The sequence below is a fragment of the Castanea sativa genome, chromosome 5 (genome assembly GCF_040712315.1).
Source record: "Castanea sativa cultivar Marrone di Chiusa Pesio chromosome 5, ASM4071231v1".
NCBI lineage: Eukaryota > Viridiplantae > Streptophyta > Magnoliopsida > Fagales > Fagaceae > Castanea > Castanea sativa.
This window is the reverse complement of record NC_134017.1, coordinates 37,348,211-37,367,336: the sequence shown is the minus strand read 5'-3', so window position 1 is coordinate 37,367,336 and position 19,126 is coordinate 37,348,211. Positions and strand designations below refer to the sequence as shown.

At 37.0% G+C, this 19,126-nt stretch overlaps 1 protein-coding gene across 3 annotated transcripts; it reads left to right on the top strand.

Moving 5' to 3' along the window:
• The first annotated feature begins 1,064 nt into the window (after nt 1-1,064).
• LOC142635985 (protein HEADING DATE REPRESSOR 1) lies at nt 1,065-18,867 on the top strand. Of its 3 annotated transcripts, none has more exons than XM_075810034.1 (3): nt 1,065-1,291; nt 18,028-18,335; nt 18,445-18,867. In XM_075810034.1, the coding sequence occupies exons 1-3, from the start codon at nt 1,171-1,173 to the stop codon at nt 18,658-18,660; spliced, it is 645 nt and encodes a 214-aa protein (XP_075666149.1). In that variant the 5' UTR covers nt 1,065-1,170; the 3' UTR covers nt 18,661-18,867. The 3 variants fall into 3 exon arrangements, with proteins under 3 accessions (XP_075666149.1, XP_075666148.1, XP_075666150.1); XM_075810033.1 differs by having other exon boundaries at nt 1,068-1,291; nt 18,010-18,335; XM_075810035.1 differs by having other exon boundaries at nt 1,141-1,291; nt 17,956-18,335.
• Nucleotides 18,868-19,126: the final 259 nt, after the last annotated feature.

Here is a 19,126-nt window from a genome sequence, read left to right as displayed (position 1 = left end):
GGGAAAGAAGCAACACGATGAAACGTGTTGAAGGTGGACGAACTCTCTATGGCAAACGGACGAGAAAGCAGACGGATACAAAGTGGACAGTGGCAAAGTCACATGGCACCCACATGGTTTAATTGGTCCTCAAGGAATTTCAAATGGAAATGTCTTGTGCTCTATGATTAACCATAGTCAATCAAGTCTCTATATGGAAAGATCCCATAAATACGTGTATTAATGAGAATTTTCCCTATAAGGAAACATCTTCCTTGCCAAGAAACCAAAGTCGGTTCCACATTACTATAAAAACCCAAAACTCTCAGATTTCAAGGTACGCATAATTTACCCAAACTCTGGCACTCTAGAGTTGTAAAAGCTCTTTAACTTAACCTTCGAAGGGTATTTGACCGGTACCACACCAGTACTCTCTATAAGGTTTTCTTCTTCTTCTTTGTTGTGCAGGTCTTGCCTAAGAGCGCGCAAGGATCGTATAGCTTACTGACAATTTTCGGCATTATCAACTACCAATTTTTTTTCCTCAGCATTGATAATGAGCAACTTTGGCCATTGTAGAGTGAAGTTTATAGCATGCTTTTATGATAGAATCTCAATTTTTCTTCTCTACTACTTACTTTTTTCCAAAAAAATTAAGAAATTTTTTGAATAATTATAAAAAAATATTATAAAAAATTAATTAGTATCTTAATCTGATGGTAAAGAGTTATGTAGCATATGTTGAAACTATCTTAAAACATGCTGCCAAAAAGTTTTATGAATAGCATTATTGCAAAACTAAAAACTAGCGAGGAAGAAGAAGGGACTGATCAAAAACTAGCGAGGAAGAAGAAGGGACTGATCAAAAAAAGAAAAAAGGAAAAAAAAAAAAAAAAAACTAGCGAGGACTGATCCAAAAAAAAAAAAAAAAAGGAACAATGATAAATGATGGGACCCAATTGGATGGTGAAGAGACATCTGTAAACATAAAATCGTCCACCAAAATTGCATGAAATCTGAACCGTTAAAAAACTGTGTGGTCCCCCGTCCGTGTAATAATTGTCTCAACGAATTATCTTCTTGGAGCTAACAAACATACAAGAAAAAGAAGAAGCAGGCTTCAAAAAAGACTAGACTTTGATTTATCCGACAACAACAAAACTCTCTCTCTCTCTTTGCTGCACTTGTTCAATGGAAAACCAAAGTATTGAGAATCGGGAAAGGAAGAAGGTGGAGGATGGAGCTTTGGTAGGGTTCTCTCCGGTCTCTTCCCCTCGGATTTTTTGGAAATCCCGAAAGAGATCATCATCAGGTACCCATTTTTCTTTCATTAATTATTATTATTATTTTTTTCCCTTATTACCTACTTAAATTCTATATATTCATATTCTCAATCAGTTTAGAATTTCAGACTCATCACCTAATCTACCTACCAGTCCCTTTGTCCCAATACTTGGATTAATTTTCTTAATACATAGAACTTGTTGCTTGGTGTAGCTTTCTTACTAAAAGTATTTTGGTAAATCATGATCAGATCATATATCCTTTGGTTTCTATGTGCATATGAAGCTAATCCTTTAATTGAATTATTATTATAAGTTTTAAAAAATTCATCTACTTCTACTTCTATCACCATTGTAATTAACGCCTGCCTGCGCGTGTTTGTTGAAGAGAGAGAGATAGAGATAGTATATTAACACAAGCTAGAATTAATCAAGTGATGATCGGGATATTACAGATTTTACTATATAATTTTTGCTTACAAATAAAGACTTCCAAATATTTATTTTTTCATTTCAGTTTGTAATTGTTAGTTAGTAAAATTTGTAGTATTTTCCGAAACAGTATTCATACTAATAATTTTTTTTTTGACAATAATTGAATTATCAGGCTTTAATTGGATAGATGATTTTAACAACCTTTTAACAAATTGTCAACTCAAAATGTTAAATAGAAATATTTTATATATAAAAATATTTTATATATAAAAATTGTTTATAAGATTCGAGTTGCTGACTTTGCCTCTACGTTACTTGAATTGAAACTCACCAAATACACACTCTCTCTCTCTCTCTTATTATTATAACGGAATATTTATTTATTTCTTTCTTTCTTTCCGTACTCTCTTTTCTTGCGGTAGTTATAAGCGATGGGCTGTTTAAACAAGCTCTCATGGTATCCTCAGTTTTCTTTTATATATATATATGTGTGTGTGTGTGTGTATATATATATATATATATATATATATATATATATGTATATATGTATGTATCCTTTTATTTTCTAGGTTGTTTATGTATTTGCGCCAAAACTCAATTGCCTATTTTATTGGTCTTTTCTTTTGCTAGGATATTATAAAAATACTAATGCCAACTTTGAAATTTGAATAGCTTCTTCATCTTTAAAATAAACTAGTCGCTAACCCATGTAATGCACGGATGAGTAACAAAATTTTTAAATTTGCCTAAAGTTATGATCACTTGAAAAAATAAGTTACAATTTAAGATGGAGAAAAAAAAAATACTAACACTAATAATGTTAGGCATGCCATATCTATTATCAATGGCATCCTTTCTTTAATGAAAATTGAAGTCTTAATCATTTTTTTAATATAATATAATCCCTCCTATTGCTTAATTTGTTTGCAAAATCCTGGGTTTTTTCTTGCCATATAAAATGCAACCAAAAAACCCAAAAATAAGAAAATAAAACTATAAAAGTTTTTATATAGAAAACAATAATTATTTACACTTAGAAATGACATTGACACTCAGAAAGAGTCATTAATCTAGAGCAATAGGTTTTGGAAAAGTTTTTTTTTTTTTTTTTTTTTGAGAATTGGAAAAGCTAATTTAGTGTTATAAGCAATAGTTATAATATTTTAACGCGTAAAAGAACAACAACAAAAATGCGCATTAGATGAATAAATTGACTTCGTTAGAGAATGAAGACAGATAAATGCACTGGAAAGAATAAATTTCAGAATATATAAATGTAGAAAGAAGAATAAGGATATACCAGTTGACAGGTCATAGAGTTTTAATCGAGATAGAAGACGACCAATCTAAGAAGCACTTGGAATGCTCCTAATAGTAGAAAAAATATAAGAGAAAAATAGGTTACCTCAAAAGAAAAATGCATGACTATAGCAATTGAAATTTGTCAAGACAATTTCATATATTGCAAAACATGAACCCAAAATTTAGATGCTAAAATTTCTAAAAAGCCAAAAGAAAGAGTAAAGAATTAATGCCTAGAAATTCTTAAAAAAAAAACAAAAAAACAAAAAACATAGGACTACATAATATAAACAAAAATATAATATTGCAAAAATTGAATAAAAAAATTAAGTTGTTAAACTTCTTAAAAGCTTAAAATTGGAAGAATCAGCAAAAAAAACATATGACTACGTAATAGAGAAAATATAAGAGAAATATAGGTTACCTCAAAAGAATAATTCATGATTATAGCAATTCAAATTTGTCAAGACAATTTTTTTTTTTTTGATAAGTAACGGAAATTTTATTAATCAAAGAAAAACAGCCAACCTGAATACATTGGAAATGTACTATGGGGGCACAAATCAAGAACCAAGATTACAACGATCAAGTAAAATAGGAAGGGACGAACAAAAAAAATGACAAAAGACCACACTCCATTCAAGGAGTGTAAAAAAAAAAGACTTAATGTCTAACATGGAGCATTCACATCCCTCAAAGCTTCTAGCATTTCTTTCACGTCAAATACACCATAACAAGCAATGAGGCCCAAGTCTCCACAAATCTATGTTTTTATGTGTCGTCCAAACATACCCTGCCAAGACTCAAACAACTTAATAACTTTGTGAGGCATAACCTAATGAATTCCAAACAAACAAAACACCAACGACCACAACTCACAAGCTATGGGGCAATGAAGAAGAAGATGATCCACTGACTCCCCACAATTCTTACACATATAGCACCAATCAAGAACTAGCACACGTCATTTGCGAAGGTTATCTGTTGTTAAAATCTTACTTAAGGATGCAGACCATGAAAAGAAAGCTACCCTTGGAAGGACCTTCGATTGCCATATCATTCTCCAAGGGAAGGATAAGAGGGTAGGAGGGTAGAAAAAAAGATAGAATCCTCTAACCTCAAAACCTCTATTCCTTGCTGGCTTCCAACAAACTCGATCAGGACCTAGCCCCCTTATCGTCAAAGAGTAGACCATATCCATAAACAGATCAAAGGATTCTTGTTCCCAATGTTGTGGAGGACGACGAAATTTAGCATCCCAATGAATCCTCCCACCAGACCAACACATAACCTCCGCTACTGGAGAATCCTTTGTCTTACTAATACAATAAAGTTTCGAAAAAGCCCTTGGAGAGTACAATCTCCACACCACACATGCTTTCAAAACTTCACTCAAGTACCATCCCCCACATTATACAGAAGGAGTTTAGAAAAATTCATCCAACCACTTCTAATATATCTCCACAAGCTAACACCATAAGCATTGGTCACCTTTTTCGTGCACCAACCACCCCAATCATTCCCATATTTCACCTCAATAACCCTCCTCCATAGAGCATTGGTCTCCATGGCATACCTCCATAATTATTTTCCTAATAAGGCAGAATCAAAACTCGTCAATCGTCTAAATACCTAACCCTCCAACCTGCAGCGGCTTACAAACCTTAGCCCAATTGACTAAATGTAATTTAGATTCACCACTTTTTTTTTTTTTTTGATAGGTAATCTGAAAACTATTATAAATGAGAAAAAAAGAAAAGTACAAGTTGTTCATGATGATGAACAGCAAGAAAAAATAAAACAGACATCACAACAAAAGGAGTAACCAGGAAACTAAGCTAAGAGAAAACATAAACTCAGAGAGAGAAGAACAATCAGTAAAACCCCAACAACGAGACCACTCCAAAAGACTACGTTGGCATAAAACCTTTAACTTATCCAACGTCTTCTCATTATCCTCAAAGGAACGACGATTTCGTTCCAACCACATAATCCACATTAAGCATCCTGGAACCAAATTCCAAATGTCCGAATTATGTTTCCCAAGCCACTGATGCCAACAAGATAACAAACCCGCCACTGAACCTGGCATAACCCAATGAATACCAAAAGCCTGAAGTATAAAAGACCATAGGTAATGAGTAATAGGACAACGAAGAAGAAGGTGGTCAACCGACTCCCCATCACAACAACACATACAACACCAAGAAGCCAACGGGCGACCCCTAAGCATAAGATTATCCAAAGTGAGGATCCGACCATGTGCAGCTGTCCACAAAAAGAACGTCACTCGCCTAGGAGTCTTTGGTTTCCAAACACCTTTCCAAGGAAACAAAAAATTCGAATCACCCCGAATCGCATGGTAATATGACCGGATGTCAAACTTACCATCCCCTTTTAGCCGCCAGCCAAGAGTATCACTCCTATCTCCCTGAGGAATACGAGATTGGACAAGCCGGAGTAGAGAATAGGATGCAGCTAGTTCTCAATCTTCAAAAGCTCTGTAAAACGTTAAATCCCATACTCTAACAGTACCCCCTTCTAGAATCCACAAAACCTCAGAGATACAAGCATCCTTGCCTGCTGAACACACATAGAGCTCAGGATAGAGATCTTTTAGAGAATACTCACCAATCCACCTATCATGCCAAAAGAGGATACGAGTGCCTTCACCCACAACAAAAGATAGATGCTTAGAGAAGCTCTCCCACCCTCCATTAATGCTTCTCCAAAGTCCACACCCATGAGTCCTCCTACACACTTTAGTACACCACCCCCCCTGACCTTCACCGTATTTTATGGAGATAACTCGCTGCCAAAGATGGGAAACTTCATGACCATATCTCCACAACCATTTCCCTAATAAAGCTTGATTAAGAGACACCAAACTTCTTATCCCCAAACCACCCATCTTAACGGGTAGACCCACCTTTTTCCAAGCCACCAAAGGATATTTGAAACTCCCCTCAGAAGACCCCCAAAGAAAGTTCCTCTGAATACTTTCCAATCTAGCAGCCACAGATTTAGGAATAGTAAAAAGAGATAAAAAGTACGTTGGGAGGCTTGAAAGAGTACTCTTTAGTAACATCAGCCTACCACCCTTAGATAAATAGAGACGCTTCCAACCAGATAGCTTCTTCTCCATCTTCTCCAAAATAGGATTCCAAATCGAAGCTATCTTAAAAGAAGTCCCCAATGGCATCCCCAAATATTTCATAGGCAAACTGCCCACTCTACATTGAAGAATATTAGCCAATGTAACTAGATTATTCACCTCCTCAACAGGGACAATCTCACTTTTCCCAACATTGACCTTCAAACCCGTAAAGGCCTGAAAACAAGACAATACCAACCTTATGGACAGTAGCTGTTCCTTAGAGGCATCACAAAATAATATAGTGTCATCAACAAATAACAGATGGGAGATACGCACAGCAACAGAATTCACAGAGCCCACATGAAACCCCCGAATAAGATTACACTCCTCTGTCTTCTTCAATAGTCTACTCAAAACCTCCATTATCAGAAGAAACAAAAGCGGGGATAATGGATCCCCTTGTCTCAATCCACGAGAACTACCAAAAAAACCTTCAGGAGAACCATTTACTAGGACTGAAAAACAGACAGAAGTAACACAAGCCTTAATCCACCCCCTCCATTTCAACCCAAAGCCCATCTGATCCAGCAAATAAAACAAGGCCTCCCAGTTCACATGGTCATATGCTTTTTCAATATCAAGCGTGCAAACCACACCCGGTAATCTACTCTTCAACCTGCTATCCAGACATTCATTTGCAATAAGTACTGAATCCAAAATCTGCCTACCCCTAATAAACGAATTTTTAGAATCAGAGATAAGATTATCCAAAACCGCCCTCAACCTATTAGCCAACACCTTGGATAGCAACTTGTACACACTACCCACCAAACTGATGGGGCGAAAGTCCTTAATGTTAACAGCATTACACTTCTTGGGAATTAAAGTGAGAAACGAAGCATTCAGAGACCGTTCAAACACAGAGTGCCGATGAAAGTAATCAAAGAAATCCATGACATCCTTTTCCACAACACTCCAACATTTGTGGAAAAAAGCCATGGTGAAACCATCAGGACCGGGGCTTTATCACCCTCCATCTCCCTTAAAACCTGGATGACTTCCTCCTTTGAGAAATTCTTCTCTAAGTCCTCTTCAATGCAAGCAAAATCTAATCCATCCATAGTAGGACGCCTCACCTCATTTTCCTCATACAACCCCGGGTAGAAGAGAACTAACTGAGAGCGTACATCATCCTCATCCTCATAAAGAACACCCTCCACCTCTATCCTCTTAATCAGATTAGCATTTCTATGGGAATTTGCTAATCTATGAAAGAAACGAGTATTATTATCTCCCCCCTTCACAAACAAAGCACGAGACTTTTGTCTCCAGGAAATTTCCTCAAGAGAAGCCAAATGCTCTATGTCCTCCCCTTTAAGATGAATGCGACGAATCTGATCCTCATTCGAAAGACCCACTGACTCCTCTCTAGCATCTAAGCCCATAAGTTTAGTCAACAAAAGCTTCTTTCTACAAGCCAAATCACCAAACTCCTCCTTGTTCCACTTTTTTAAATCTACTTTCAAAGCCTTCAACTTTTGTTCCAAAATAAAACTTGGGGACCCGTAAAACTGTAACCAATGCACCATTGCTGAACTCTATCGACAAAACCCTCAGCTTGCAACCCGTAAAACTGTGACCCTAAAGTTTGTAGGTTGCTTAGGCGCCCCAACATCAATCACCTTAAGGCATTCCTATTCAAGAAGGCGAAACAAAGCCAAACAATGAGCTTCATGTTTCACAATAGGAAAACCCACCATATTACAAAAATCTTTCATCAGCTGGGACACCCAACTTGAAATTGGTTCAGTTTCTGCCACCTGTACCCCTCCTGCATCATCCTGAACCCTCACCACCTCACCGAGTGTATTGGGGTCCCACCAAGTCAAAGGATTACACTCCAAAAGACAGTTATCCTTCGCCCCACTACCACCACCACCACAGTTATCGGCTCCACTGATGTCCCACTGCAGGAAAAGAAGCCCCGGATCATTATGACTAAGACCAACAGAAGCCACTAACCTCGGTTGTACCACTACTTCATCTTCCCCTTCCCCAAACTCAGTACCCATCTTGTTACCCAGCTCAGACAAAGGGGAAAACCGATTATGTATCACCCACCGATCCAACATGTCTAAAGAACCCACCACTAATACCACTTAGATAGATACAACCTCTTCCACCCTGCTAATCTCCTCTCCATCTTCTCCAAAATCGGATTCCAAATTGACAACTCTTTAAATTTAGCACCCAACGGTAGACCCAAATATCTCATTGGAAGAGAGGACTGCCTACAACCCAACATCCCCACCAGAACATCCATATTGTGCACCACACCAATAGAACCAACTTAGATTTCCGCAAGTTAATCCTTAAGCCTGAGACCTCCTCAAATCTAGCCAGAATTGCTCTCAAACTAGCTATTTGCGTAGGATCAGCATCACAAAAGATAAGAGTGTCATCAGCAAATAAAAGATGACACCATCACCGAGTTACCAGCCGTATTACCTACAGAGAAGCCTGAGAACTGTTTAGTAGTAGCAGCCACATTCAACATACGACTCAAAACCTCTATAACAATATCAAATAGCAACGGAGACAAGGGGTCCCCTTGCCGAATCCCCCTAGAACTTCTAAAGAAATCAGAAGGACTACCATTGAGTAGAATGGAGAATTTAACAGTTGAGATGCAACACATTATCCATTTTCTCCATTTCTTTGAAAACCCACAGTGCTGAAGCTTATACATTAAAAAACCCCAACTCAGATGGTCATACGCCTTCTCCACATCCAGCTTACACAACACTCCTAGAACACCCGTCTTCAATCTACTATCAATACATTTTAAAGCAATTAAAAAGGAGTCCAAAATCTGTCTACCTTTCTCAAATGCATTCTGAGAATCTGAAATAGGCCCATGAGCCACCCTTCGAAGTTGATTGGCCAACACCTTAGCAATAATCTTGTAAATCCCACCAACTAAGCTAATAGGCCGAAAATCCTTAATCTCCACATCATCCACCTTTTTGGGAATAAGAGCAAGGAAAGAAGCATTAAGGCTCTTCTCAAACGCAGCTTGAGTATCAAAGTTTTCAAACACTGCCACAATTTCAGCCTTCAAAATACACCGGCAAGATTGAAAGAACGCCATAGAAAAGCCATTCGGGCCAGGTGCCTTATCACCCTTAAACTCACTAATCACCCTAAACACCTCTTCCTCATCAAGTGGCTTATCTAGCCAAAGGGCATCTTCCTCCGAGATACAAGAGAACTCCACATCATCTAGTAAAGGTCTATGAGCCACATTTTCAGTATATAGCTGCCTATAAAAATGAGAAATACAACCTGCTATAGCCTCCGGATCTGAAAACAATTCTCTATCCACCATAAGCCTATCAATGGAGTTAAATCTCCTATGAGAGTTAGCTGTACGATGAAAGAATTTGGTATTCCTGTCTCCTTCTCTAATACAAAGGACTCTAGACTTCTGCCTCCAATAGATTTCCTCCATCAAAGTAGCTTTTTCTAGTTCACCTTGAACTCTCTCCAATTCCAGCCTTTCCTCCTCCAATAAAACTCGACTTTCCTCAATCATATCTAAATCGCTAAGATCTTTCCACAATTTTCTCACCCGATCTTCAACATTCCCAAAAACCTCCACATTCCATTTTTTCAAATCATTTTTCAAGAGTTTCAGTTTATTGGCCAAAACAAAACTCGGAGCTCCTAGGACATTATAAGATTCCCACCAAGCTCACACCCTCTCCACGAACCCCCCACTTTTAAGCCACATATTCCCAAATCTAAACGGCCTCCTGCCTCTCTGAAAGGAACCACCCTCAAGAACAATCGGGAAGTGATCAGATAACAACCTAGGCATGTGTCGTTGAGAGACAGATGGAAACTTATACTCCCAATTTGCAGAAAACAAAAATCTATCCAGCCTAGCCTTCAAAGCAACTTCACGAGAATTAGACCAAGTGAAAGATCCCCTTTGAAGCGGAATATCAATGAGGCCTTGCTCAAAAATAAAATTGGAAAACTCCTGCATAGCAGTAGTAAAAGAGGTAGAACCAAAGCGCTCAGAAGGAAATCTTACCACATTAAAGTCACCACGTACACACTATGGAACATTCCACCAACTGCTCAAACGAAATAATTCCTCCCATAATAACCTTCTGTCTCTCAAAGAATTAGAACCATATATGCCAGTAAACGCCCAGACAAACTGATATGATACACTTATAAATTTACAAGAAACCGAATATCGCCCCACTGCTTCCTCCACTTTATTCACAACCTGCGTATCCCACATCAGTAGCACCCCTCCAGAAGCTCCACAAGAGCCTAGATAAGACCAATCAACATGTTGACCTCCCCACAAACTGCGAATCACAGCTCTAGTTATCAACTCCATTTTAGTTTCTTGAAAACGAATAACATCTGGTCCCCATTTCCTAACCAAATTTCGAACTTGAAGCCTTTTATCCCTATCATTCAACCCTCTAACATTCCAAGAAATAATCTTCAAATTCATTGATGAACCACCACAGCCCACTCCTTACTAGCATTCCTTGATTTTGTTGAACCAACCTCAACATTCATAGAAGTCAATAAATTTTTCAACTCCCGCTGACCTTTCTGCCCCGACTTGCCTTGCTTCATTTGATCATCTACTGCATGAAACTTTTTATTCTTTTTCCTGGCCTTTATAGCTAACAACAATCCCATAATTTGCTCCTCAAAACCTTCCAAAGAAGTGCCCACTGATTTTCTAAAAGCCTTAATTCGATTGGTTACCCATTGTGATAAATGATTGCTATCAACCATCTCCTTACACCCAGCCCCCAGCTCTAAACTATACTCCAGCTCCAAGGGAACTTCTATGACCAAAGGTACCACAACTAAAGTCTTGCCACTACTCTCCCAAGTCATCAACCTCTCATCAAATCCCCACATCTCCTCCTCTGACCCAGTAACAATAAACTAAGAATCTACTAACTCATCACAATCCTCTGCCTAGCTAATCAACTGACCTTCATTAATAAAAGAATCATTACCTGTTACAGTCTCTACATCCGTGGCTGAGCAATCTGACACACTCTCTGGAGATCGATATAGAGACAAAGGAAGCACTATTTGCCGACCATCACGCAATTGTAGCATCCTTTCTTTGGAGTTACCCCATGATTTATCCAAATCACCGACCAATTCCCTAATAGTGTGACAAGAGTGAAGTACACCCTTAAAATCAGAAGACTAATGTACCATTACCCTTACCTTCGAACCCAAAGATTCCTCGTCCTCATCCTTTGTTGCCGCCAGAGATGAGGAATTCACCACCAGATTTTCTATTGGGTCCCCAGACGATAGCACCATCGCCTCCGCCAGCTCCAAAGAAGCACATATCAGTGCTAAGGGTGACAAATTCAGCTCGCAGGCAGCCTGGGCCACTTCTGCTGTCAATATCGGCAAGGTGGGTGACTGGGTAAGCCAACTCGGACCCAATTGATCGCTAAACCCACTCCCGCCTGGGGCTTCCGGTACTGGTAAGGAGGAATTCAAACCCAAGGTGACCATCGGAGCTATCGCCATCCTCCTTGGTCGTAGAGAAGCAGTCCTAGTTCACACGGGGTACGCCGTAGAACTCATGGGTCCTTGTGTGGTATGAGTTGGAACAATCTCCTGCCTAGGTGCATGGGCTTGAGTAACTCTTAAAATTACCCAACCTAGGTGCATAGGCTTCTGAAGGCCAATGGTCCATTCCCTTAATAACCTCCTGGGCAGAACTGGCCCCACGTGCTACCCACTTTACAGCTTGCTTATCACCCCTATAACGTTGCCAAGATACCTGCCTCTTTCCAAATTCATTTACTTCCACAATCAAACCTTTCCTTAACTAGCTAGACCTCCTACCTTGACGCTCCCTTCTAGAATCAACGTCTTTCAAATTCTAATTATTCAAAGGCAATCTGAATTTATTTTGTTCCAGAAGTTTCTTCTTAATCTTAGTCTCCCCATTAATACCACGGTCTCTCCCCTCCACACCACCCATAGCAATCGGTATAGCGTTTTCGGCTGGAACTTCAAAAGCCACCACCTGATTACTAGATTCGTCACTCGGAGGCGTCAATGTGTTCTCCATTACTGGAGTCTTCTCCTTCTCTCTAATGGAGGGCTGTTGCAAATGCTTCTTTACTTGCACAGAAGCTTTTACCGTTTCAACAAAGGACTGAGAAGGGTGAATCTCTGAACCCAACTTCGGCTTGTACGGTAAAGCTTTTGGACCACCCAACGCATAATGAGAAGGTTCCAACATTCTCCTTAATTCAATCCCAAAGGCCCTCCAACCTTGTTGAACCTTGCCTGCAGGAATAATGATAGATCTTCTCATCCCGCCTACTTTGAGCTCTGTTACCAACAAATATTGGCCAAATGAGTTAGAACCCCGTTGCACTGTGTAGGCAGTGTCTCCTTCCCTGAGCATAAAGAAGTGTTTGGGGTTAACCCCAATCGCCGTGTTTCAAGCTATGCATTAACCAACGTGTTGCATTCTTACCCATAAACACTGATTGCATGAAATACTTCCCCCCGTTCAAAAATCTTAAGGGAGAAAAAGTTCCCCCTTCCTCAACCACCAGCTAGAACAACTTCGATTCAATAAAAAAAACTACGAAATCCACCCATACCGATCCAAAACAGAAGTAAAAAATAACCAAGAACAGTATTTCTGACTAATTTGAGGTAGTCGGGCCTCTCTTGTTAAACCATTCTAATCAAAATTTAGATATTACAAAATATGAACCCAAAATTTAGATGTTAAAAATTCTAAAAAGCCAAAAGAAAGAGTAAAGAATTTAGGTACATTGTTGGGTGCAAAACAAATATTTGCACCATTGATGCCCTTATTAAGATGCTTGGTAACCATAGATACCAAATATCAATCAAATGATTTCTTTTGCCGCACCATACAAAAAAGTAAAAGCTAAGAAAAACACCATAACAAAGTGCAAAAAATAAAGCAATCTTATATTCAAGCGTGGTAGATGTGAACTTTATTGATTATTCCATACCATCTTAACAAATCTGTAGAACATTTAATTTCATATTACAATGCATTGATAACTATTTTCATGCCGTTTGTGCAATGTCCCGGAAAGCTGCAAATATAAACAAAACAAAAAATAAAAAAAAATAAAAAAAATGACTACATAGAGATGAGGTGTACCAAAGAGTGTAAACTTCAGCACCCAACTTTTAGCGTGGTTTTTCATCAACACTTTCGCATAAGAAAACTGCAACAACAACAATGTTCTATGTGTTCTTTAAAAAATGAAACCAGAATCCATATTTTCTACTACCTAGCTTAGGAGAGCCTGTAGATGGTGGCAGTGGTAGATAGAAGTTGTTGCCTTAGAGGATTAAACAAAACCAAGAATCTATCATCATAACTTTTTGAAAGGCAAAGCAAACCATTGCAACAATCCTCTAGGTAACATGTCACTGATTTTGTGAACTTTGCAACTAAATTCAAGTCAGCGTTCAAGAAGACCCCAACATTTGTAATTGTTACATCTATTGGTTTTTCGTTTTGGGTGTGATGATCAAGAAGTAGGATTTTGGGTTCTTCAACACATCAAGAATGGTGCATGTAAGCAAGATGTGGATCATTAATGATATTGCGCCATTGTTGAGAGACGGACCTGAATTTGAGAAGTGACTTGATGGGTAGTCATGAAAAGATTTCAAAGAGGACATCTGAGGGAAACTTCACCACGCTTGTTTACCATGCAATCGGTGCAGAAGCCTAGAAATAACAACCCTAAAGTTCCTCAAAAAAGAAAAAGAAATAACAGCCTTAACATCCATAACAATTAGGGAATACGATTATGATGACTGCTTTGTGGTTTGGTGTGGCTATTGTGGTAGCATTCAATTTAATTCTTAAATTGTGATGGTAGTATTCAATTTAATTCTTAATAAGCCCTTATAGTGATGTAGTGCCCAGAGAATTAGAGAAGGAGATAAGGAACAGTCCAAAACAAAATAGAAAACTATATGAGAGAGGAGGTGTTTGCGTTTGAATACATCTTAAAAATCCTAAACCAAATTAAAAAATATAAATAAAAAATGCTGATGTGGAAAATTGTGAGAGTTTCAGAGGTTTCGATTATATATATAATTTGTTTATGTATTTGCTAGGATTTATTTATTTATTTATAAATAAATAAATAATTATTTGTCTTTATAATATTTTTGAAGATTTATGTGTTATAAATGAAGGTACCTAGGAATATTCTCGACCCAATATATATATATATATATATATATATATATATATATATATATTTATAGGTTTGGCTTATCTCCTGTATTTTTTTAACTAGACATGTCCTTTTGTTTTATATATACAATGACAAGTGATAGCGGGTTTTGAGTTTGGCTTACTTCCAGTACTTTTTTAATTGGACATTTCTTGTTGTTTTAAATATACAATGACAAGTGGTAGTGCGTTTTAATCTCTACTTTTCATTTAGTTAATAGGTGATGTGATAGTTTTTCATTAAAATAAAAAGAAATTTCAGTTAAAAAAGTACTGGAGGTAAGCTAAACCCATGGATTTTAATGTCCACTTTTTATTTAGTTAGTGGATGATGTCGTAATTTCTCATTAAAATAAAATGAGATTTTAGTTAAAAAAGTATTGGAGGTAAGCCAAACCCTGTATGTATAACCTCAATTTTTGTGAGGCACGTGATCTGCTATATATTTTGTGGCTGGGAAGTTCACCAACTATATTATATGAATGATAATTTTTTATGGTTATGGTGTATATATATTGGAGAAAACTTGATTTATATATGATAGACAACATTGTTAGGCCACAATTTAACCTTGTGTGAACTAAGAAATTCAAAAAAGAATTTTAATCAATCCAAAAAAAAAAAAGAACTAAAACTATCTAGTTAGAAAATTGATTAATTCTTCTCGACTTTATGTCTTTACTTGAAAAAAACAAAACCCTCTTCTCAAAAAAAAAAAAACCCTGCTTCTCTTTGCTCAACACTCACCTTTTATGTCTCTTGCATATGACACTCTTCTTTGCCTGTTTTCTCCTTATTTTCTTGAAAGAACTCTTCTCCAAACCACATATAAAACTCTCTTACTCTATTTTTATAATGAACCCCAGCCTTTCTATCGCTTTTCTCCATATTCTTTTTGAATAATGACTCCTTAACTTGGCATGCTCATCATTAGTTGGGAAAATATTCTGTGTGAGCTGAACCTTGGGGTCTTCCGTGAACCCAAAAACCTCCCAAAGTCCCATAATAGCTTAGGAAGACTTCAATTAGAGGGAAACCGCTATGTTATATGGAGCCTATAAGTTTGGGTTCAATAATGTTATCATAATTCCTCGTTTTTTTCATACTTTTTCTTCATATGGCCTTCCACTTACACATGTATACCTAACTGACATTGCTCTCTTAAAATTTGAATCCCTTTTTCTCATAGGCCCTAATCCTTTTATGTCTAATAGATTCATTACAGTAGCAACTATTTTTTTTTTTATATAATAATAATAAGAAACATTTTCCACTTCTAGTAGACATAACTAACCAATGCAAGGGTGGAACTAGGTGTTAGTTTGGTGGTCCATGCTCCCCACCCTCCCCTCCCCTCCCCTAATTTAAACACACGCGCGCGCATACACACACATTTTGAAAGGTTTAGCTTGCAAACATAAGAGTTCCCCCCCCCCCCTCCAGAAAAATTTCAAAGATCTTTATTTATTATTTATTTTTAAATAAAAAGAATGAGCAACTGGTTCACTGGCTATAAAGATAAGTTCTTTTTCTTTTTTGTCAATTTTCATTTTTTATTGTAATATATTTGCGAAAACTTTGGATCGTTCGTGGTTTTGAAGATATTTATGAGCATTTTTTGTTTTGAAATCAAGGGATAAGAGTGTCATACGAAGTGTGTGTTTTCACTTTTCTTGAGAAGTAAAAGTGCTCTAGCCTATACGCTCTGCCTTAACTAGGACACAGACTAGAAAGAATTTTTAATAAAATATCAGAAAAAAAGGATATATAAAGCTTGAATTTAAAAGTTGTGCCTATCATAGCAAGCTGTTTTTGGAAACTATTCACAACGATCCTTGCAGAAAACCTTGCCACATTTGTTTGTTTTGGTAATCTGTTAGGAGAACTGCTAGCCATAGTTGTTGCAGTTATGCGACAACCGAGGTTGGGGCCAATGAGAATGTAACATGTGCAAAGTGGTCTTTGTTGGTCTTGTGCTCTATATGACAATAAATATCAAATATTTAATTGGCGGCATGTCCTAATTAGTCACATTTTTCGTTGAACACAATCGTGATGTGGCCAGTACTCCCCTTGATCTCAGTAACAAGACCTAATAAGTTCTAGAGATGAGGATTGCATAAGCTGTGGTGTCCACAATTAATTTACTTCTCTGTTGTTTTTTACATATATTAATTCTTTACCTGTTTTCTTCGTTTAGCATATGTATAGGCTGATTTCTTTTGTAACATAAATTTCCCAATGTTAATATTATGTTGTCTTTGTAAATATTTCCATTCGTAAGTGCTGAACCTTTTGGAGTTCACTCTTAACACTTAATTGTATAAGTAAATGATTTGTATTTGGCACCAGAGTGCCCTTGCAAGTCAACCCCAAATTCCTTGGAACTAAAGATAGGATTCCCAATTACTATTATTATTATTTTTTTTTTATTATTATTTTTTTTAATTTTTTATTTCTTGGATAATATTTTAAAAACATGTCACTTTTTGCTATATATATTTATTGGAGTTGTTCATGAAAGAACACCCGTACCTGTTACTTACCAAAAATAAAAAACTGTACCTACTAACTTACGAAAAAAAAAAAAAAGGCAATGTACAGAATATGCCTATTTTGAAATGTCCACACTAAATGGTTCACAAACATTTCACACCGTTTCTTTTCTGTGCACCCTTAAGTAATTGCAATTGAAGCTACTGAAAAATGAAAAAATTTAAAGATTTATTGCATAGTCTAAAGCAAAATGAATAATTGGGGGACTAGGAAATGATGGAATGCAATCATTGATCTCTTAAAACATGTCAGGTTGTGTTTGGACAATTTATGAAATGTAGTTTTATTGGCAATTTCCTTTTAGCTTTATTTAACTCACTTTTGATGCATTTATTATAAAGTAAATGCACTTAAAAAGTAAAATTTATAAAATAAGAAGTGAAATGCCACTAAACACAAGTCTAGTTTATATCCAAGGTCTCCATCCAAGCGAGAAATAAGTGCCGCTTTCTACTTTTTGATCAGAAAAGGTGTTGTGTTCCATATAGTGATCCGGTTAGAAGGCCTTTACTGCTGGGGTCTGAAAATTTTGCAATCACTAGTACTTTGTGATAAGGGTTATGGTGAACATTAGGGGAGTCATACCATCAGTCTTCTTTAATGGCCCTTTATTGGATAACATGAAATGGGTTGATCCTTGAAGTTTTTTATTTTTAACTTCTTTTTTGACTTAAAGACATGGTCATTATATGAATGTTGGGCATCAAGTTTCACCTTTAAATGCCCTGAAAACTAGAGTGGATCTTTTAGTATCAATTATTACTTATCTGCTGTTTTGCCTGATTAGACCTTGGTACTTGTTACATTTAGCATAGTGCAATTGCCTAACTAACCAAATTTATGTTGGATGCACTCTCCTTTCTCCATTCTCCACACATGTATTAAATGATTTTTCTTAATATTCACTATGCTGGAATTGAAGAAATGGCATGGTGGTACTATGGCCTCCCTATTGTGTTTGATGCTATGCTAGTGTATAGATATGCAGCGTCTCTAAGTTTGTTGGAACTAGAATAGTAACTTGTTTCCAACAGCTGGCTCGATGAATATAGACAAGGTAACAGAAGATACTGCTGATGAAACACCCAACAAACAGGAAGAACCTCTGATTGAAGAGAAGGCGCAGGACTCTACTGAAAGTTCTATGCTCTCTGAGCGTCGAAAGGCCTTGTTTGAACCATTAGAACCTGTGACAAATATAAATGGCCGACGACCATCAGCTGAATCCTTACTCCCTCCACCTGACTTTGACTCCACAAACTATCCCAAAGGCTGGCTGATTGGAAAGAAAAGAAAGCTAGTCAATGTGGATGTTGTTGAGAGTATGCGGAGGATTGCTGTGCAGGAAATGAACAGAAAGGTTCTATTTCAAACCTCTCTCCTCAACAACACATGCACACGCACCAACAAACACACACAGTGATGGGGTTGCAATACAAACGTGAACCATATTTTGGTTATACATGCAGGACAGGGAAATTGATGGCCTAAATCAGCAATTGGAAGAGGATGCCCAATGCCTAGAACATCTGCAACTTCAACTTCTGCAAGAACGAAGCAAGCGTGCAGAGGTTGAGAGAGAAAATGCAGTGCTACAAGACCAGATATCTATGTTGATGAACATGTTACATGATAACGAGTCCATGGGAGAAGAAGGCCCAGATGAAGGCTCAGATGAACCATAGTGGTGGTTTGTTCGGTCGTTTGTTTGTTTGTTTATTCTTTTTGTAGAAAGTTTCGAAAAAGTTGAAATCAACCATTCAAAAACATAGGTTATATATATATATAATTGCACAGGTTGGTACCGCTAGTGCATTGGAGATGAATACTCTTTGCTTGTAATTGTTTCATTAGCATATATTATGAAGTACTAGCATATATTATGAAGTACATATTACAGCAATTCATTTATTAGAGCATTCACGATTAGTTCAACAAAATTCTAGTTAAATTTTTGCTAGAAAGTCCTTTTTCGATTATAGCTACCTACCTTATTTTTGTGATATACTCCCAAACAAAAACTATATATATATTTTTATTTTATTTAAATATTCTTCTTTATTTTTTTACCAATGGTCGTATACTTTCTCAAATTTTCCACAAATATGAATACCTTATTTTCGTCACCTAGTTCTCACTCTAGAGCTATTT

Bases quoted from the DNA above. Each gene is read 5' to 3' on its own strand.
- LOC142635985 (XM_075810033.1), top strand. From the start codon at position 1,171: ATGGAAAACCAAAGTATTGAGAATCGGGAAAGGAAGAAGGTGGAGGAT. The intron at 1,292-18,009 runs GTACCCATTTTT...TGTTTCCAACAG, and splicing joins CCGAAAGAGATCATCATCAG to CTGGCTCGATGAATATAGAC. The intron at 18,336-18,444 runs GTTCTATTTCAA...TTATACATGCAG, and splicing joins TGCAGGAAATGAACAGAAAG to GACAGGGAAATTGATGGCCT.